The sequence below is a fragment of the Triticum aestivum genome, chromosome 5D (genome assembly GCF_018294505.1).
Source record: "Triticum aestivum cultivar Chinese Spring chromosome 5D, IWGSC CS RefSeq v2.1, whole genome shotgun sequence".
In the NCBI taxonomy this organism is placed as follows: domain Eukaryota; kingdom Viridiplantae; phylum Streptophyta; class Magnoliopsida; order Poales; family Poaceae; genus Triticum; species Triticum aestivum.
Window position 1 is genome coordinate 375441666 of NC_057808.1, and position 22742 is coordinate 375464407.

Sequence of the window (22742 nt, forward strand, 5' to 3'; positions counted from 1 at the left end):
ATCAGTTTCGTCGTCTGCCCGCGCTACCCTTCGCAACCCTAACCGGCTCGCCGCTATGCAGGAGGAGTTTGACACGCTGCAGTGCAATCACACATGGCACCTTGTTCCGCGTCCCTGTCATGCTAATATCATTAGCGGGAAGTGGGTCTTTCACCACAAGACGCGTCCTGATGAGACCCTTTAGTGGCACAAGGCTCGTTGGGTAGTTCGTGGTTTCCGGCAACACACCGGAATGGACTTCACCGACACCTTCGCCCCGGTTGTCAAGCCGGGCACGATACATACTGTCCCATAGCTTGTTGTTTCCTATGCTTGGCAGGTGCATCAGTTGGACGTCTCCAACGCCTTCCTCCATGGCCATCTCGTCGAACAGGTCTACTACGAGTAGCCCACCAGATCCATCGAGGCCACTCATCCCGATCATGTGTGATGCTTTCCTGTTCTCTGTATGGGTTGAAGGAGGCGCCGAGGGCATGGTACCAGCGCATGCGCCGCTTTTTTCAGTAGATGGGGTTTCGAGCTACTCGGATGCCTCACTTTTCGTGTACCATCACGGTGATGCGACTGCATACCTCCTCCTCTACGTCGATGACATCATCTTCATGGCCTCCTCGGCTTAGCTTCTTGGACAGCTTACAGCTCTTCTAAGTGCCGAGTTCGCCCTGAAGGACTTGGGGCCGCTCCACTACTTCCTCGGCATCGAGGTGGTTCGACACTCTGACGGCTTTTGTCAGGGAACGTAGTAATTTCAAAAAAAATCCTACGCACACGCAAGATCATGGTGATGCATAGCAACGAGAGGGGAGAGTGTTGTCCACGTACCCTCGTAGACCGAAAGCGGAAGTGTTTAACACAACGCGGTTGATGTGGTCGTACGTCTTCACGATCCGACCGATCAAGTACCGAACGCACGGCACCTCCGAGTTCAGCACACCTTCAGCTCGATGACGTCCCTCGAACTCCGATCCAACCGAGTGTTGAGGGAGAGTTTCATCAGCACGACGGCGTGGTGACAATGATGATGTTCTACCGACGCAGGGCTTCGCCTAGGCACCGCTACGATATTATCGAGGTGTAATATGGTGGAGGAGGGCACCGCACACGGCTAAGAGAGATCAATGATCAATTGTGTGTCTAGAGGTGCCTCCCTGCCCCCGTATATAAAGGAGCAAGGGGGGGTTCGGCCGCCCAAAGGGGAGAGGCGCGCCAGGAGGAGTCCTACTCCTACCGGGAGTAGGACTCCCCCCTTTTCCATGTTGGACTAGGAGAGAGAGGGGAAGAGGTGGAGGGGAGGAAGGAAAGGGGGGGCGCCGCCCCCCTCTCCTTATCCTATTCGGACTCGGGGGGGAGGGGCGTGTGGCCCTGCCCTGGCCTCCTCTCCTCTCTTCCACCTAGGCCCACTAAGGCCAATTAAGTTACCGGGGGGTTCCGGTAACCTCCCGGTACTCCAGAAAAATCCCGATTTCACCCGGAACACTTCCGATATCCAAACATAGGCTTCCAATATATCAATCTTTATGTCTCGACCATTTCGAGACTCCTCGTTATGTCCGTGATCACATCCGGGACTCCGAACAACCTTCGGTACATCAAAACATATAAACTCATAATATAACTGTCATCGTAACGTTAAGCGTGCGGACCCTACGGGTTCGAGAACTATGTAGACATGACCGAGACACCTCTCCGGTCAATAACCAATAGCGGAACCTGGATGCTCATATTGGCTCCCACATATTCTACGAAGATCTTTATCGGTCAGACCGCATAACAACATACGTTGTTCCCCTTGTCATCGGTATGTTACTTGCCCGAGATTCGATCGTCGGTATCTCGATACCTAGTTCAATCTCGTTACCGGCAAGTCTCTTTACTCGTTCCGTAATACATCATCCCGCAACTAACTCATTAGTTACAATGCTTGCAAGGCTTATAGTGATGTGTATTACTGAGTGGGCCCAGAGATACCTCTCCGACAATCGGAGTGACAAATCCTAATCTCGAAATACGCCAACCCAACAAGTACCTTTGGAGACACCTGTAGAGCACCTTTATAATCACCCAGTTACGTTGTGACGTTTGGTAGCACACAAAGTGTTCCTCCGGTAAACGGGAGTTGCATAATCTCATAGTCATAGGAACATGTATAAGTCATGAAGAAAGCAATAGCAACATACTAAACGATCGAGTGCTAAGCTAACGGAATGGGTCAAGTCAATCACATCATCCTCCTAATGATGTGATCCCGTTAATCAAATGACAACTCATGTCTATGGCTAGGAAACATAACCATCTTTGATCAACGAGCTAGTCTAGTAGAGGCATACTAGTGACACTCTGTTTGTCTATGTATTCACACAAGTATTATGTTTCCGGTTAATACAATTCTAGCATGAATAATAAACATTTATCATGATATAAGGAAATAAATAATAACTTTATTATTGCCTCTAGGGCATATTTCCTTCAGTCTCCCACTTGCACTAGAGTCAATAATCTAGATTACACAGTAATGATTCTTACACCCATGGAGTCTTGGTGCTGATCATGTTTTGCTCGTGGAAGAGGCTTAGTCAACGGGTCTGCAACATTCAGATCCGTATGTATCCTGCAAATTTCTATGTCTCCCACCTGGACTAAATCCCGGATGGAATTGAAGCGTCTTTTGATGTGCTTGGTTCTCTTGTGAAATCTGGATTCCTTTGCTAAGGCAATTGCACCAGTATTGTCACAAAAGATTTTCATTGGACCCGATGCACTAGGTATGACACCTAGATCGGATATGAACTCCTTCATCCAGACTCCTTCATTTGCTGCTTCCGAAGCAGCTATGTACTCCGCTTCACACGTAGATCCCGCCATGACACTTTGCTTAGAACTGCACCAACTGACAGCTCCACCGTTCAATGTAAACACGTATCCGGTTTGCGATTTAGAATCGTCCGGATCAGTGTCAAAGCTTGCATCAACGTAACCATTTACGATGAGCTCTTTGTCACCTCCATAAACGAGAAACATATCCTTAGTCCTTTTCAGGTATTTCAGGATGTTCTTGACCGTTGTCCAGTGATCCACTCCTGGATTACTTTGGTACCTCCCTGCTAAACTTATAGCAAGGCACACATCAGGTCTGGTACACAGCATTGCATACATGATAGAGCCTATGGCTGAAGCATAGGGAACATCTTTCATCTTCTCTCTATCTTCTGCAGTGGTCGGGCATTGAGTCTTACTCAATCTCACACCTTGTAATACAGGCAAGAACCCTTTCTTTGCTTGATCCATTTTGAACTTCTTCAAAACTTTGTCAAGGTATGTGCTTTGTGAAAGTCCAATTAAGCGTCTTGATCTATCTCTATAGATCTTGATGCCCAATATATATGCAGCTTCACCGAGGTCTTTCATTGAAAAACTCTTATTCAAGTATCCCTTTATGCTATCCAGAAATTCTATATCATTTCCAATTAGCAATATGTCATCCACATATAATATCAGAAATGCTACTGAGCTCCCACTCACTTTCTTGTAAATACAGGCTTCTCCAAAAGTCTGTATAAAACCAAATGCTTTGATCACACTATCAAAGCGTTTATTCCAACTCCGAGAGGCTTGCACCAGTCCATAAATGGATCGCTGGAGCTTGCACACTTTGTTAGCTCCCTTTGGATCGACAAAACCTTCCGGTTGCATCATATACAACTCTTCTTCCAGAAATCCATTCAGGAATGCAGTTTTGACATCCATTTGCCAAATTTCATAATCATAAAATGCGGCAATTGCTAACATGATTCGGACAGACTTGAGCATCGCTACGGGTGAGAAGGTCTCATCGTAGTCAATCCCTTGAACTTGTCGAAAACCTTTCGCAACAAGTCGAGCTTTATAAACAGTAACATTACCGTCAGCGTCAGTCTTCTTCTTGAAGATCCATTTATTTTCAATGGCTTGCCGATCATCGGGCAAGTCAACCAAAGTCCATACTTTGTTCTCATACATCGATCCCATCTCGGATTTCATGGCCTCAAGCCATTTTGCGGAATCTGGGCTCACCATTGCTTCTTCATGGTTCGTAGGTTCGTCATGGTCTAGTACCATAACCTCCAGAACAGGATTACCGTACCACTCTGGTGCGGATCTTAATCTGGTTGACCTACGAGGTTCAGTAATAACTTGATCTGAAGTTTCATGATCATTATCATTAACTTCCTCACTAATTGGTGTAGGTGTCGCAGAAACTGGTTTCTGTGATGATCTACTTTCCAATAAGGGAGCAGGTACAGTTACCTCATCAAGTTCTACTTTCCTCCCACTCACTTCTTTCGAGAGAAACTCCTTCTCTAGAAAGGATCCATTCTTAGCAACGAATGTCTTGCCTTCGGATCTGTGATAGAAGGTGTACCCAACAGTCTCCTTTGGGTATCCTATGAAGACACATTTCTCTGATTTAGGTTCGAGCTTATCAGGTTGAAGTTTCTTCACATAAGCATCGCAACCCCAAACTTTAAGAAACGACAACTTTGGTTTCTGGCCAAACCATAGTTCATAAGGCGTCGTCTCAACGGATTTCGACGGTGCCCTATTTAGAATGAATGCAGCCGTCTCTAAAGCATAACCCCAAAACGATAGCGGTAAATCAGTAAGAGACATCATAGATCGCACCATATCTAGTAAAGTACGATTACGACGTTCGTACACAACATTACGTTGTGGTGTTTCGGGTGGCGTGAGTTGCGAAACTATTCCGCATTGTTTCAAATGTAGGCCAAACTCGTAACTCAAATATTCTCCTCCACGATCTGATCGTAGAAACTTTTTTTTCTTGTTACGATGATTTTCAACTTCGCTCTGAAATTCTTTGAACTTTTCAAATGTTTCAGACTTATGTTTCATTAAGTAGATATACCCATATCTGCTCAAATCATCTGTGAAGGTGAGAAAATAACGATATCCGCCACGAGCCTCAATATTCATCGGACCACATACATCTGTATGTATGATTTCCAACAAATTAGTTGCTCTCTCCATAGTTCCGGAGAACGGTGTTTTAGTCATCTTGCCCATGAGACACGGTTCGCAAGTACCAAGTGATTCATAATCAAGTGATTCCAAAAGTCCATCATTATGGAGTTTCTTCATGCGCTTTACACCGATATGACCTAAACGGCAGTGCCACAAATAAGTTGCACTATCATTATCAACTCTGCATCTTTTGGCTTCGACATTATGAATATGTGTGTCACTACTACCGAGATTCATTAAAAATAGACCACTCTTCAAGGGTGCATGACCATAAAAGATATTACTCATATAAATAGAACAACCATTATTCTCTGATTTAAATGAATAACCGTCTCGCATCAAACAAGATCCAGATATAATGTTCATGCTCAACGCTGGCACCAAATAACAATTACTTAGGTCTAATACTAATCCCGAAGGTAGATGTAGAGGTAGCGTGCCGACGGCGATCACATCGACTTTGGAACCGTTTCCCACGCGCATCGTCACCTCGTCCTTGGCCAGTGTTCGCTTAATCCGTAGTCCCTGTTTCGAGTTGCAAATATTAGCAACAGAACCAGTATCAAATACCCAGGTGCTACTGCGAGCTCTGGTAAGGTACACATCAATAACATGTATATCACATATACCTTTGTTCACCTTGCCATCCTTCTTATCCGCCAAATACTTGGGGCAGTTCCGCTTCCAGTGACCAGTCTGCTTGTAGTAGAAGCACTGAGTCTCAAGCTTAGGTCCAAATTTGGGTTTCTTCTCCTGAACAACAACTTGCTTGCTGTTCTTCTTGAAGTTCCCCTTCTTCTTCCCTTTGCCCTTTTTCTTGAAACTAGTGGTCTTATTGACCATCAGCACTTGATGCTCCTTTTTGATTTCTACCTCCGCTGCCTTTAGCATTGCGAAGAGCTCGGGAATTGTCTTATTCATCCCTTGCATGTTATAGTTCATCACGAAGCTCTTGTAGCTTGGTGGTAGTGATTGAAGAATTCTGTCAATGACGCTATCATCCGGAAGATTAACTCCCAGTTGAATCAAGTGATTGTTATACCCAGACTTTTTGAGTATATGCTCACTGACAGAACTATTCTCTTCCATCTTGCAGCTGTAGAACTTATTGGAGACTTCATATCTCTCAATCTGGGCATTTGCTTGAAATATTAACTTCAACTCCTGGAACATCTCATATGCTCCATGACGTTCAAAACGTCGTTGAAGACCCGGTTCTAAGCCGTAAAGTATGGCACACTGAACTATCGAGTAGTCATCAGCTTTGCTCTGCCAGACGTTCATAACCTCTGGTGTTGCTCTTGCAGCAGGCCTGGCACCCAGCGGTGCTTCCAGGACGTAATTCTTCTGTGCAGCAATGAGGATAATCCTTAAGTTACGGACCCAGTCCGTGTAATTGCTACCATCATCTTTCAACTTTGCTTTCTCAAGGAACGCATTAAAATTCAACAGAACAACAGCACGGGCCATCTATCTACAATTAACATAGACAAGCAAGATACTATCAGGTACTAAGTTCATGATAAATTTAAGTTCTATTAATCATATTACTTAAGAACTCCCACTTAGATAGACATCCCTCTAATCATCTAAGTGATTACGTGATCCAAATCAACTAAACCATAAACGATCATCACGTGAAATGAAGTAGTTTTCAATGGTGAACATCACTATATTGATCATATCTACTATATGATTCACGCTCGACCTTTCGGTCTCAATGTTCCGAGGCCATATCTGCATATGCTAGGCTCGTCAAGTTTAACCTGAGTATTCTGCGTGTGCAAAACTGGCTTGCACCCGTTGTAGATGGACGTAGAGCTTATCACACCCGATCATCACGTGGTGTCTGGGCACGACGAACTTTGGCAACGGTGCATACTCAGGGAGAACACTTTTATCTTGAAATTTAGTGAGAGATCATCTTATAATGCTACCGTCAATCAAAGCAAGATAAGATGCATAAAAGATAAACATCACATGCAATCAATATAAGTGATATGATATGGCCATCATCATCTTGTGCTTGTGATCTCCATCTCCGAAGCACCGTCATGATCACCATCGTCACCGGCGCGACACCTTGATCTCCATCGTAGCATCGTTGTCGTCTCGCCAACTATTGCTTCTACGACTATCGCTACCGCTTAGTGATAAAGTAAAACAATTACATGGCGATTGCATTGCATACAATAAAGCGACAACCATATGGCTCCTGCTAGTTGCCGATAACTCGGTTACAAAACATGATCATCTCATACAATAAAATTCAGCATCATGTCTTGACCATATCACATCACAACATGCCCTGCAAAAACAAGTTAGACGTCCTCTACTTTGTTGTTGCAAGTTTTACGTGGCTGCTACGGGCTTAGCAAGAACCGTTCTTACCTACGCATCAAAACCACAACGATAGTTTGTCAAGTTGGTGCTGTTTTAACCTTCGCAAGGACCGGGCGTAGCCACACTTGGTTCAACTAAAGTGAGAGAGACAGACACCCGCCAGTCACCTTTAAGCAACGAGATCTCGCAACGGTGAAACCAGTCTCGCGTAAGCGTACGCGTAATGTCGGTCCGGGCCGCTTCATCTCACAATACCGCTGAACCAAAATATGACATGCTGGTAAGCAGTATGACTTATATCGCCCACAACTCACTTGTGTTCTACTCGTGCATATAACATCAACGCATAAAACCAGGCTCTGATACCACTGTTAGGGAACGTAGTAATTTCAAAAAAATTCCTACGCACACGCAAGATCATGGTGATGCATAGCAACGAGAGGGGAGAGTGTTGTCCACGTACCCTCGTAGACCGAAAGCGGAAGCGTTTAACACAACGCGGTTGATGTGGTCGTACGTCTTCACGATCCGACCGATCAAGTACCGAGCGCACGGCACCTCCGAATTCAGCACACGTTCAGCTCGATGACGTCCCTCGAACTCCGATCCAGCCGAGTGTTGAGGGAGAGTTTCGTCAGCACGATGGCGTGGTGACAATGATGATGTTCTACCGACGCAGGGCTTCGCCTAAGCACCGCTACGATATTATCGAGGTGTAATATGGTGGAGGAGGGCACCGCACACGGCTAAGAGATCAATGATCAATTGTGTGTCTAGAGGTGCCCCCCTGCCCCCGTATATAAACGAGCAAGGGGGGGTTCGGCCGGCCAAAGGGGAGAGGCGCGCCAGGAGGAGTCCTACTCCTACCGGGAGTAGGACTCCCCCCTTTTCCATGTTGGACTAGGAGAGAGAGGGGAAGAGGTGGAGGGGAGGAAGGAAAGGGGGGGCGCCGCCCCCCTCTCCTTGTCCTATTCGGACTCGGGGGGGAGGGGCGTGTGGCCCTGCCCTGGCCTCCTCTCCTCTCTTCCACCTAGGCCCACTAAGGCCAATTAAGTTACCGGGGGGTTCCGGTAACCTCCCGGTACTCCAGAAAAATCCCGATTTCACCCGGAACACTTCCGATATCCAAACATAGGCTTCCAATATATCAATCTTTATGTCTCGACCATTTCGAGACTCCTCGTTATGTCCGTGATCACATCCGGGACTCCGAACAACCTTCGGTACATCAAAACATATAAACTCATAATATAACTGTCATCGTAACGTTAAGCGTGCGGACCCTACGGGTTCGAGAACTATGTAGACATGACCGAGACACCTCTCCGGTCAATAACCAATAGCGGAACCTGGATGCTCATATTGGCTCCCACATATTCTACGAAGATCTTTATCGGTCAGACCGCATAACAACATACGTTGTTCCCCTTGTCATCGGTATGTTACTTGCCCGAGATTCGATCGTCGGTATCTCGATACCTAGTTCAATCTCGTTACCGGCAAGTCTCTTTACTCGTTCCGTAATACATCATCCCGCAACTAACTCATTAGTTACAATGCTTGCAAGGCTTATAGTGATGTGTATTACTGAGTGGGCCCAGAGATACCTCTCCGACAATCGGAGTGACAAATCCTAATCTTGAAATACGCCAACCCAACAAGTACCTTTGGAGACACCTGTAGAGCACCTTTATAATCACCCAGTTACGTTGTGACGTTTGGTAGCACACAAAGTGTTCCTCCGGTAAACGGGAGTTGCATAATCTCATAGTCATAGGAACATGTATAAGTCATGAAGAAAGCAATAGCAACATACTAAACGATCGAGTGCTAAGCTAACGGAATGGGTCAAGTCAATCACATCATTCTCCTAATGATGTGATCCCGTTAATCAAATGACAACTCATGTCTATGGCTAGGAAACATAACCATCTTTGATCAACGAGCTAGTCAAGTAGAGGCATACTAGTGACACTCTGTTTGTCTATGTATTCACACAAGTATTATGTTTTCGGTTAATACAATTCTAGCATGAATAATAAACATTTATCATGATATAAGGAAATAAATAATAACTTTACTATTGCCTCTAGGGCATATTTCCTTCAGCTTTTTCCTTCATCAACAAAAGTACGTGCATGAGCTACTCGAGCGCGCTAGCATGCTTAATTGCAAGGCTGGTTGAGCATGGTTTTTATTGCATGTATATCTGGCAGATATGATCTTTTGTATTTACTTCCTAGCTTAGCAATATCTCCCGATCCTTTCCTTGTATAGCGGATACGATTGAGATCCCGCAGCCCATGTACTCTATATGCTATGGCATATGAGCAATACAATTATCAATGCAAAAACTACGCAAGAAAAAATCATCAATGCAAAAATTGTCATCCTACAACTAAATCAACAGCTCAAAAAAGAACTTAAATCAATAGTAGTATTCCTTTTGTCTTGTACCGAGGGGGCATCTCAACACTTTAAAGCTCGTGTGCAATGCAAGATTCTTCTTTCTTCTTTTGAAATATCGGGCGCGTGATCTTAATTGCTTATTACTAAGAGATCTCTATTACTCCCCCGATGTTAATGATTATTTGCTTATTAGTACTCTCTTCATTTTTAAATATAAGGTTTTTAGACGTTTTAAATGGACTACAACATACGGATGTATGTAGACATATCTTAGGGTGTAGATTCATTCATTTTGCTCCGTATGTAGTCATTTGTTGAAATCTCTAAAAAAAACTTATATTTAGAAACGGAGGGAGTACTAATGATTACGGATCCCCTGTTATCTAACCGGGATCCTCTGCTTCAAGTAGTAGTATCGTCATCGTCTTGACAGCCATCACTCTCCAATCCCAATGGATCATTTGGCCATAGTCGTCGCACTCGTTGTTGCCGCCTCGTCCATTGCCATCCACCTCCTCATCAGGGCCAAGAAACACATGGCCGGACAACCTGCCCCCGGGCTCCCTGGGCCTGCCGGTGATCGGCCAGAGCTTCGGCCTCCTTCAGGCCATGCGTGGAGGCGACGGCGGCAGCCGGTGGGTACAAGACCGGATCGATAGGTACGGGCCCGTGTCGAAGCTGTCGCTGTTCGGCACGCCGACGGTGCTCCTGGCCGGACCAGCGGCGAACAAGTTCCTGTTCTTCAGCAGCGCGCTTTCGACACGGCAGCCACGGTCCGTGCAGCGGATACTCGGCGAGAACAGCATCCTGGACCTCCACGGCGCCGACCACCGGCGCGTCCGCGGCGCTCTGCTCGAGTTCCTCAGGCCGGACATGCTCAAGATGTACGTGGGCAGGATCGACGCCGAGGTGCGGCGCCATGTCGAGGAGAACTGGGCCGGCCGCGGGACGGTGACGGTGCTGCCGCTGATGAAGCGGCTGACGTTCGACATCATCTCCGCGCTGCTCTTCGGCCTGCAGAGGGGCGCTGTGCGGGACGCGCTGGCCGGCGACTTCGCGCACATGATGAAGGGCATGTGGGCTATCCCGGCGAACCTGCCGTTCACGGCGTTCAGCCGGAGCCTCAAGGCCAGCGGCAGAGCCCGTCGGGTGCTGGCGGGGATCACGCGGGAGAAGAAGGCCGGCCGGCGCCAGCCGGAGCACGGCAAGGCGCCCCGGAGCAACGACCTCATAACCTGCCTGCTCGGCCTGACGGACAGCCATGGCGAGCGGCTGCTGAGCGACGAGGAGATCGTGGACAACGCCATGGTCGCCCTCATCGCCGGCCACGACACGTCGTCCATCCTCATGACGTTCATGGTCCGCCACCTCGCCAACGATGATGCCACGCTCGCTGCCATGGTCCAAGGCAAGTGGCCAGTGAATCAATTACTCAATGTGCAGGTGCGTCCGTGTATTCCATGGCCATGACGTGTGTTTGGTGAAACAGAGCATGAAGAGATCGCCATGAACAAAGCCGAGGGAGAGGCTCTCACCTGGGAAGATCTGACGAAGATGAAGTTCACATGGCGAGTCGCGCAGGAGATCCTTCGCATCGTCCCTCCGATCTTCGGCAACTTCAGAAGAGCGCTGGAGGACGTCGAGTTCGACGGCTACCTAATCCCAAAAGGATGGCAGGTCAGTTGCTGCTTAGCTACCACAGTCGTCGGAGGCGGAGAAATTACCTGACCTGAAAGCTTTCAGGTGTTCTGGACGGCGAACGTGACGCACATGGACGCGAGCATCTTCCACGAGCCGGCCAAGTTCGACCCGTCCCGGTTCGAGAACCAGGCCGCGTCGGCGGCGGCGCCGTGCTCCTTCGTCGCCTTCGGGGGCGGCCCGAGGATATGCCCCGGCATAGAGTTCTCTCGGATCGAGACGCTGGTGACGATGCACCACCTTGTGAGGCACTTCAGATGGAAGCTATGCTGCAAGGAGAACACCTTCGTGAGGGACCCCATGCCGTCGCCGCTGCGTGGCCTACCCATCCAAATCGAGCAGAGGACCTCCGCTCCACCGTGACGAGGCTTCACCGCAATCTCGGTATCATCGTCGGTCGGATTGCACTAGAAAATGTAGCTGCTCGGTGATGGGTAATAAATCAACATCTTTTCACTATCATGACTTTTCTTGTCTGCCACATATATTTAATTCAAGATAAGTACTCGAATTTGGTGTTTTATGGGCAGCTCCAACACCGACCTCAAATGGCCGCATAAGTCCGGACGGTGCGGTTCGGGCGTGTCTTATCATCCAACACGATCATGTGTCTTATCGGACCGTTGCCACATCCATGTCTGGCCACCCTGCCCCATCAAACAACCCTACTCGCCTCTCCCATGCTTTTCCTTTCGATGCACACGTTGCTTCCCGCGCCGCAACAATGTCGGCCCAGAGCATGCAGCAGCCGACATTAATGCCACATGATGTGACCGGGTGTGGTGGGGGGGGGGGGGGGGGTGGCGTCGCTGACAGACGCGATCTCTCGGGAGCCATCGCTTCAATGCAGACGTACCTTCTCGAGGAACCAACTCCGACCGTTGCGCCGCATTGCAGCGGCTAACCGTCCGTTCGCATGGTCTGGCCGAGGTTTTATAAGTCGTGCTCTGACGCCGTTCACATCGCACTCACCGCATTGCTCAGCACGTCCTTGTCCTCACCTCTCCTCTTCGTCCACAACTCAGGCGATGGGCAAGTCGTGGGCATCGGCGTCGGCAAGAGGTGGCTCCGGAGCGGGCTCCAGAGGTTCGTGGCGACGCCGCCCAGGAACTCCGGGGCTGTCGTCCTCATCGGTGTTCGGCTCCTCTGCGAAGGAGGAGATCATCATCTCCTCCAGCGACGAGGAGGACTAGCCACCGCAGCAAAAACCGGCGATGCAGGGCGCGGTCTACACCGTGACAAACGAGGAGTACATGAGCAGATGGAGGTCATGCTCCGTCCTCCACGTCAACGCCCGACAGCACCACCGGAGATGCTCCTCCGCGTGAAGCGGGAGCCCGTGTCCCCTCCACGCTCTTCCCGACGCAACCGCGACATTTAAACCCGACGCCGCGTCAAGGGGGAGCCCCTCTTGTCACCGCCCCGACGTGTCAAGGTGGAGTGGCTCTCTCTGCCGCCTCGGCGCGTGAAGGACGAGTGGCGCTCTCCGTCGCCCCGTGACATCAAGGAGGAGCGGCGTTCGCCATCACACTGCCCCATGCGATCGCCGTGAAGGCGCGTGGTCGCATTTGCCGGTACCTAGGCGACAATAGCAGCTCGTCCTCCCGGAGTGTCCTAACGGTGGCGAAGTATGCCGACAGGGATAGGCGTCGGCGGGACAAGCACAACCCGGCGCGCCGGTCGAAGTTCGCGGACTCCGACGTCCCGCCACCAGACATCACGGTAGATCCGGATCCGGCGTACGCCTGGGCCTTGGACCACTTCATGACGACGGCCAAAACGAGCAAGCACCGTGTCCGCCGCCTCGACGGGGAGATGACCAAGTATGGCAAAGAGTGGTCACTCAGCTAGATCGCCGCCAGCGCCACCTCCTCCGCCCTCTCCCACCACCCACGTCGCTCCTCTCCCGCCACCCACGTCGTCGGTGGCCGCAGTCGCACTACGCAGGAGGAAGCAGAGAGGATCATCCGCGAGCGTCAGGCTGCTGCCGGGAAGCCCTGCCGCGACGCCGCGCCCTTCCGCCGCCCGAGGCCCAACGACGATGACTCCGACAACGGCTCCGGCGACGATTATGGAGGAGCCACCGGCCAGCCCGACATGGCCTACGAAGTCACCGTCAAGTATAGGGTTAGGTTTTTAGTTTGTCCGGTGTATGTAAAAATTATTCTAGTTTAAATGAATATCGTCCTGTTTGTTTGAGTTCGAATCAAACTAGGTGGAGCGGCGCGCTCCACTGCGCCCGTCCAATCAATGTTTATTCAGTGTTGATTGTTAGTTTAGACTTTACATATTGATCCTTTTGCATTATGTGTCAGTGATAGTCATCTTCATTGTACCATTTGAGACACATATTTTAAAGGAAATATGCCTTTTCTATCGTACATGATTTTTGAAGAATTAATGTTTATCAAATGACTGAAAGTGTCACTCAAATAGACAATTAGAGGCAATATCCATCCTACAACAACTAGTACTGATTGATGGAGATGAAGGCAGATGAGTATAATTGGACCAGGTAAGCAGGGATAGGACCTTGATCATGCGTTTGGTGTGGGGCTGCTGATGGTGCAGCCGGCTGGAGCACAACTGATGGCCAGAGAACGCGCGCCGGTGCAGGGCAGAGCGGGGGCACCCTGAACATCGCAGCAAAGATGCAGCGCTAGAGAGGACGATGCGCCGGCGACGTGTCTACGTGAGGCATAGAGACAGTGCAGTGGGGCCCTAGGTACCATTTTGAGAGAATTCCTCCATTTTGAGAGGATGAAACAGAGGAAGTCTTTTTTCAAGGCAAGTGAACTCTCTAGAGAAGACTACGCAACGCAAGTGATGAAGAAAAGAACTGAGTAGAGTAGTGGTGGGGCCAGTTGTGCCTGACGTGTCGTGCCTAGCTTCAATGCCGTCACCATCAAAAGATCGTGTAGACCCACGTACCAGAGAAACACAATATTCAGATGCTTCGGCAAGCACGCAACAACCTGTGCGTTGGCCCATAGGTCAGAGACATCGAACGGCAGATGGCCTCATTGCTCTCCCTACTCGCCAATCATAAACTGGGAGAAGATTCCTATAATGGACGACGTGTCATTTGATGCATAGGATTTTTTCATTGAGTCTATGTTAATATTTTTTCCTTTAAACTCTCAACGATTGATACCGATCTTACATAGAAATAGAAATCTATTCCTACATCAAAGAGCTACAAAGAATTTCTTTCTTTAAAAATCCTATCATATAAAATTCCTACAAAAATCTTGCAAACCAAAGAAAACCTAAACAAGAAAAGAAATACTGACAACACCACGTAGGGGCTTCATAGACAAACTAACACACCTTCCACACACGCAAGTCGGAGATGTAAAGATTTGCTCCCGCAGAAAGGAAAGTTATTTCATTACAAACCTCACGACAAGGTCTAAACTTATCAAAAGACATCTGTAACAAAAAATAAAAAAATTCTCCTGTTGTATGGCTTTCTCGTCATAATCTCTAGTTTGCCACACCCAGCTTCTATCAACCCTGAGGCCACTATTAGCTGCATGTCAGAAGAAAAAGAAACATGTTGGGACATCGTGTCGCCTCCCTCGTGACTCGGCCGGTGACCAAGCCCGCCGCTGCAGTTTTCCTCTTCTCGGCCACTTCCATTTGCCGCTGGTGGGAGTCGACATGGTTGACGGTGTCCTGAATTAGGGGGTACTAACCTAGTCGGCCCACTCACCTCGGGATGGGCCGACACGCCCTCGTTCGTGATCAAGGTGGACTCCGGAGGCCGTCTGTAGGAGTCGCGATGAAGGCTGCCTCCCCCGAAGACTTAGCGTATACTCTAAGATCTCTGCCGTTGCCTAGCTCCTGGCCACCGACCTTTTATGTCACAGCCCCAGAATTGTTTGTAATTAGTTGCATCAGCATCCATGCATCATGTTTAAATTTTTCTTAAACTTGAAATGGGGATCTGCAAACCCAGCACCCCCCGAGAAAATACCAGGTTCAACTGAAAATTGTTTCAATGAACCCAAAATGCCCTTCACAAAAATTCATCATTTTTGGGTTGGATGCAAACCTCTGCCAAAAATGGTTTACATTTTTCTAGGTCATCTTGGATTTTTGAATTAAATCATAAAGTATTTGAATTTGGGCATTTAAATGCTATAACTATTTTGAAATGCTCAAATAATTCTGAAACTAAATGAGGGCTATTGGAAATTCAAATAGTGCCCACAATTATTTCCAGGATTTTACAACAAGGTTTAGTATTCTTACTAAATCTAAAACAAAGAAAGAAAATAGAAAGCAGAAACAATTAAAAAACAGAGAGAGAGAGAGAGAGAGAGAGAGAGAGAGAGAGAGCGGGATGCTCAGCTGGCCCAGCCCACCTGGCCTCTGCCAGTCATCCCTTTCCTCGCGCCAGGAGGACAGGGGCACGCGCCCGACGCGCGCGGCCACCTCCAGGCAGCCTGCCTGTGCCTCGACACCCTGGACGTCGACACACACCCCTGGACCCCTCTCACTCTCTCTCGCGCTCTCCCCGCCTCTGTTTCTCTCATGCGCGACCGTCGCCGCCGGACGACACTGGGCATCGACGCAATGGAGCCACCGAGCATGACCGTCGCCGCCGTCCGCTGCCACCGCGGCCACCAGCATCCCCACGCCCAGCCAGATAGCCCACGAGCTCCGTCTCAGATCCGTGAAGTTCTACGCCGACGCACGCGACGCCAGGTGCCCCGATGCCACGCCATCACCACTGTCTTCATCGCCAAGGCCGGCGATCGCCGCTGCTCGATTCGCAGCAACGAGGACGCCCCCGAGCTCGCTGGCCACCTCATCGTCCTCGCTGTGAGCTCCATTGCGTTTCCCCTCTCTCCTTTTGCTCGCCCCCATGCCGTAGCATCTTTCCCCGCAGTGACCGAAGCTCACCGCCGCCCGCCCTTGTCGCCGCCATGGCCTGAGCACGAACAGGTCGCGCCCGTGCACCACACCGAGCTCCTGGTGACCCCAGGAGGCTGCCCAGCGGTTCACTTTGCTCGCTCGCGCTCCACAACGCCCTCTTCGCCGAGGTCCGAACTCCGGCCACCGCCGTGAGCTCCTTTCCGGCGAGATACGACCACCGCAGCTCCGACCACCACCACCACCAGCCGATGCGCCTCGCTCCCAGGAACACGTAGGAGCAAACCGCGCATTGAATGGTGCCCTGTGGAGCTTTTCCGAAGCACCCTGCCACCGCGGCACCTCGCCGGCGGCCTAACTCCGGCGAGAACGCCGTCCAGTTAGTGCTATTGAGCCCTTGGGTCAATGACAGGTGGGCCCGGGGCCATGCCAAATTAGTTTAGTTGCTAAACTAATTTTAGTTAACCAACCAAGACACTGACATGTGGGCCCCGGCCCCACCAACATTTTAGTTAGGTTTAACTTAAGGCTAATTAACTATGTTAATTAGCTTACTCACTGACATATGGGTCCCACTGGTCAGGTTTCACCTGGACAGGCCCATTGACCTGCTGGCATCACACAGACGTCATGCTGACGTAGTAAATATTTTCTGGTATTTTAAGTAAATCAGAAATGATTTATTTATTTCAAAAAATGACCAAAACTTCTAAAATTCATAGAAAATAATCTATAACTCAGATTGAAAAGATTTATATATGAAAATGATCAGAAAAATCCAATCTACCCATCTGTACCATTTCCATGCATGTTAGAACAACTTATGGCTTCTGTTTAGGACAAATCAAATAAATGGCATTTGCATATCCACATATGGAGTTTGAATTTGAATCTTGGATTCAAACCAACTTCATTTAAATTGTTGCTAGTTGCATTAGCTCAAACCACAGCATATTCCCATGTCATGATCATGCATCATATTGTTGCATTGCATTGATTGTGTTCCTTCTCTGTTGCTGGTATTTGTCCCCTCTCAGTAGACGTGGTTCCGACGATGAGATCGATGACACCGATGAAGAACTATACTATCTTCAGAAGTGCCAGGCAAGCAAAAAAACCCTTGTTCATTCCGATACAATCCCACTCTCTCGCTCCTGCTCTCTTTTACTGCATTAGGAAAACAACGATTCATCTATTACATGATGCGGTAGTTGAACCCCTTTCCTCTGCATGACCTGTCGTTGCCACAGTAAATAGATGAAACCCACTAGCATGAGTAGGAGTTGTTTGAGCCCTGATGTGGCTACTCATTCATTCTTGTTTGTCATGCCTGCTACTTCTTAGGGTTGAGTCAGGTCTGATTCACGGGGGATGAATTGGAGGTGTGTGAACCCTGCACACATCGTTCGGGGCAGTAGTGGAAACCTCAGCCGGACTCCCTGCGGATGGAACTTGAATAGGCGATAAACCTGGACTAGAGACTTATGTGGTTAGTCAGGTCATGGCTGACACCCTCGTTGGGCTTCTGCTTGAAGGTTGCCGAGTACATGTCGTGTAAACATCGTTCGAGTACATGTCGTGTAAAGAGCGTGTCTGAAGAAGTACACCCCTGCAGGGTTATCAAACTATTCGAATAGCCACGTCCGCGGTAATGGACTACTTGGTTGCTTATGCAGTTCATAGACAAGTGAAAGTGGATACTCTGAAATGCGCAAGATGCGTGAGTTCTATGGATGGCGTTCTCGTAGGAAGATGGGAGCAGATCCATATGTTGGGGAACGTAGTAATTTCAAAAAAATTCCTACGCACACGTAAGATCATGGTGATGCATAGCAACGAGAGGGGAGAGTGTTGTCCATGTACCCTCGTAGACCGAAAGCGAAAGCGTTAACACAACGCGGTTGATGTAGTCATACGTCTTCACGATTCGACCGATCAAGTACCGAACGCACGGCACCTCCGAGTTCAGCACACGTTCAGCTCGATGACGTCCCTCGAACTCCGATCCAGCCGAGTGTTGAGGGAGAGTTTCGTCAGCACGACGGCGTGGTGACGATGATGATGTTCTACCAATGCAGGGCTTCGCCTAAGCACCGCTACAATATTATCGAGGTGTAATATGGTGGAGGGGGGCACCGCACACGGCTAAGAGATCAATGATCAATTGTTGTGTCTATGGGGTGCCCCCTGCCCCCGTATATAAAGGAGCAAGGGGGGAGGCGGCCGGCCTAGGAGGAGGGCGCGCCAAGGGGGGAGTCCTACTCCCACCGGGAGTAGGACTCCTCCTTTCCTTGTTGGAGTAGGAAAAGGGAAGGGAGAAGGAGAAAGAAGGAAGGGGGCGCCCCCCTCCCTAGTCCAATTCGGACTAGTCCATGGGCAGGGGTGCGGCCACCCTTTGGGGCCTTTCTCTCCTATCCCGTATGGCCCATTAAGGCCCAATACGAATTCCCGTAACTCTCCGGTACTTCGAAAAATATCCGAATCACTCGGAACCTTTCCGATGTCCGAATATAGTCGTCCAATATATCGATCTTTACGTCTCGACCATTTCGAGACTCCTCGTCAAGTACCTGATCTCATCCGGGACTCCGAACTCCTTCGGTACACAAAAACACATAAACTCATAATATAACCGTCATCTAACTTTAAGCGTGCGGACCCTACGGGTTCGAGAACTATGTAGACATGACCGAGACACGTCTCCGGTCAATAACCAATAGCGGAACCTGGATGCTCATATTGGCTCCCACATATTCTACGAAGATCTTTATCGGTCAGACCGCATAATAACATACGTTGTTCCCTTTGTCATCGGTATGTTACTTGCCCGAGATTCGATCGTCGGTATCTTAATACCTAGTTCAATCTCGTTACCGGCAAGTCTCTTTACTCGTTCCGTAATACATCATCCCGCAACTAACTCATTAGTTACAATGCTTGCAAGGCTTATAGTGATGTGCATTACTGAGTGGGCCCAGAGATACCTCTCCGACAATCGGAGTGACAAATCCTAATCTCGAAATACGCCAACCCAACAAGTACCTTTGGAAGCACCTGTAGAGCACCTTTATAATCACCCAGTTACGTTGTGACGTTTGGTAGCACACAAAGTGTTCCTCCGGTAAACGGGAGTTGCATAATCTCATAGTCATAGGAACATGTATAAGTCATGAAGAAAGCAATAGCAACATACTAAACGATCGAGTGCTAAGCTAACGGAATGGGTCAAGTCAATCACATCATTCTCCTAATGATGTGATCCCGTTAATCAAATGACAACTCATGTCTATGGCTAGGAAACATAACCATCTTTGATCAACGAGCTAGTCAAGTAGAGGCATACTAGTGACACTCTGTTTGTCTATGTATTCACACATGTATCATGTTTCCGGTTAATACAATTCTAGCATGAATAATAAACATTTATCATGATATAAGGAAATAAATAATAACTTTATTATTGCCTCTAGGGCATATTTCCTTCAGTCTCCCACTTGCACTAGAGTCAATAATCTAGTTCACATCGCCATGTGATTTAACATCAATAGTTCACATCACCATGTGATTAACACCCATAGTTCACATCGTCATGTGACCAACACCCAAAGGGTTTACTAGAGTCAGTAATCTAGTTCACATCGCTATGTGATTAACACCCAAAGAGTACTAAGGTGTGATCATGTTTTGCTTGTGAGATAATTTTAGTCAACGGGTCTGTCACATTCAGATCCGTAAGTATTTTGCAAATTTCTATGTCTACAATGCTCTGCACGGAGCTACTCTAGCTAATTGCTCCCACTTTCAATATGTATCTAGACCGAGACTTAGAGTCATCTAGATTAGTGTCAAAACTTGCATCGACGTAACCCTTTACGACGAACCTTTTGTCACTTCCATAATCGAGAAACATATCCTTATTCCAGTAAGGATAATTTTGACCGCTGTCCAGTGATCTACTCCTAGATCACTATTGTACTCCCTTGCCAAAATCAGTGTAGGGTATACAATAGATCTGGTACACAGCATGGCATACTTTATAGAACCTATGGCCGAGGCATAGGGAATGACTTTCATTCTTTTCTATCTTCTGCCGTGGTCGGGCTTTGAGTCTTACTCAATTTCACACCTTGTAACACAGGCAAGAAACTCTTTCTTTGACTGTTCCATTTTGAACTACTTCAAAATCTTGTTAAGGTATGTACTCATTGAAAAAACTTATCAAGCGTCTTGATCTATCTCTATAGATCTTGATGCTCAATATGTAAGCAGCTTCACCGAGGTCTTTCTTTGAAAAACTCCTTTCAAACACTCCTTTATGCTTTGTAGAATAATTCTACATTATTTCCGATCAACAATATGTCATTCACATATACTTATCAGAAATGCTGTAGTGCTCCCACTCACTTTCTTGTAAATACAGGCTTCACCGCAAGTCTGTATAAAACTATATGCTTTGATCAACTTATCAAAGCGTATATTCCAACTCCGAGATGCTTGCACCAGTCCATAGATGGATCGCTGGAGTTTGCATATTTTGTTAGCACCTTTAGGATTGACAAAACCTTCTGGTTGCATCATATACAACTCTTCTTTAATGAATCCATTAAGGAATGCAGTTTTGTTTATCCATTTGCCAGATTTCATAAAATGCGGCAATTGCTAACATGATTCGGACAGACTTAAGCATCGCTGCGAGTGAGAAAATCTCATCGTATTCAACACTTTGAACTTTGTCAAAAACCTTTTTCCGACAAGTCTAGCTTTGTAGATAGTAACACTACTATCAGCGTCCGTCTTCCTCTTGAAGATCCATTTATTTTTTATGGCTCGCCGATCATTGGGCAAGTCAATCAAAGTCCATACTTTGTTCTCATACATGGATCCCATCTCAGATTTCATGGCCTCAAGCCATTTTGCGGAATCTGGGCTCACCATCGCTTCTTCATAGTTCGTAGGTTCGTCATGGTCTAGTAACATAACCTCCAGAACAGGATTACCGTACCACTCCGGTGCGGATCTTAATCTGGTTGACCTACGAGGTTCAGTAACAACTTGATCTGAAGTTTCATGATCATCATCATTAACTTCCTCACTAATTGGTGTAGGTGTCACAGGAACCGGTTTCTGTGATGAACTACTTTCCAATAAGCGATGAGGTACAGTTACCTCATCAAGTTCTACTTTCCTCCCACTCACTTCTTTCGAGAGAAACTCCTTCTCTAGAAAGGATCCATTCTTAGCAACGAATGTCTTGCCTTCGGATCTGTGATAGAAGGTATACCCAACTGTCTCCTTTGGGTATCCTATGAAGACACATTTCTCCGATTTGGGTTTGAGCTTATCAGGATGAAACCTTTTCACATAAGCATCGCAACCCCAAACTTTAAGAAATGACAACTTTGGTTTCTTGCCAAACCACAGTTCATAAGATGTCGTCTCAACGGATTTAGAGGATACCCTATTTAACGTGAATGCAACTGTCTCTAATGCATAACCCCAAAACAATAGTGGTAGATCGGTAAGAGACATCATATACTGCACCATATCTAATAAAGTACGGTTACGATGTTCGGACACACCATTACACCGTGGTGTTCCAGGTGGCGTGAGTAGTGAAACTATTTCACATTGTTTTAACTGAAGGCCAAACTCGTAACTCAAATACTCTTCTCCACGATCAGATCGTAGAAACTTTATTTTTTTGTTACGATGATTTTCCGCTTCACTCTGAAATTATATGAACTTTTCAAATGTTTCAGACTTCTGTTTCATTAAGTAGATATACCCATATCTGCTCAAATCATCTGTGAAGGTCAGAAAATAATGATACCTGCTACGAGCCTCAATATTCATCGGACCACATACATCTGTATGTATGATTTCCAACAAATCTGTTGCTCTCTCCATAGTTCCGGAGAACGGCGTTTTAGTCATCTTGCCCATGAGGCACGGTTCGCAAGCATCAAGTGATTCATAATCAAGTGATTCCAAAATCCCATCAGTATGGAGTTTCTTCATGCGCTTTACACCAATATGACCTAAACGGCAGTGCCACAAATAAGTTGCACTATCATTATTAACTTTGCATCTTTTGGCTTCATTATTATGAATATGTGTATCACTACGGTCGAGATCCAACAAACCATTTTATTGGGTGTATGACCATAGAAGGTTCTATTCATGTAAACAGAACAACAATTATTCTCTAATTTAAATGAATAACCGTATTGCAAAAAACATGATCAAATCATATTCATGCTCAACGCAACACCAAATAACACTTATTTAGTTTCAACACTAATCCCGAAAGTATAGGGAGTGTGCGATGATGATCATATCAATCTTGGAACTACTTCCAACACACATCGTCACCTCGCCTTTTACTAGTCTCT

At 47.5% G+C, this 22742-nt stretch overlaps 1 protein-coding gene across 1 annotated transcript; it reads left to right on the forward strand.

The window, feature by feature from the left end:
- Positions 1-232: 232 nt before the first annotated feature.
- LOC123120658 (cytochrome P450 716A1) lies at positions 233-11980 on the forward strand. The gene is made up of 5 exons (XM_044540651.1): positions 233-259; positions 320-373; positions 10243-11179; positions 11261-11448; positions 11515-11980. The coding sequence occupies exons 1-5, from the start codon at positions 233-235 to the stop codon at positions 11830-11832; spliced, it is 1524 nt and encodes a 507-aa protein (XP_044396586.1). The 3' UTR covers positions 11833-11980.
- The last annotated feature ends 10762 nt before the right edge of the window (positions 11981-22742 follow it).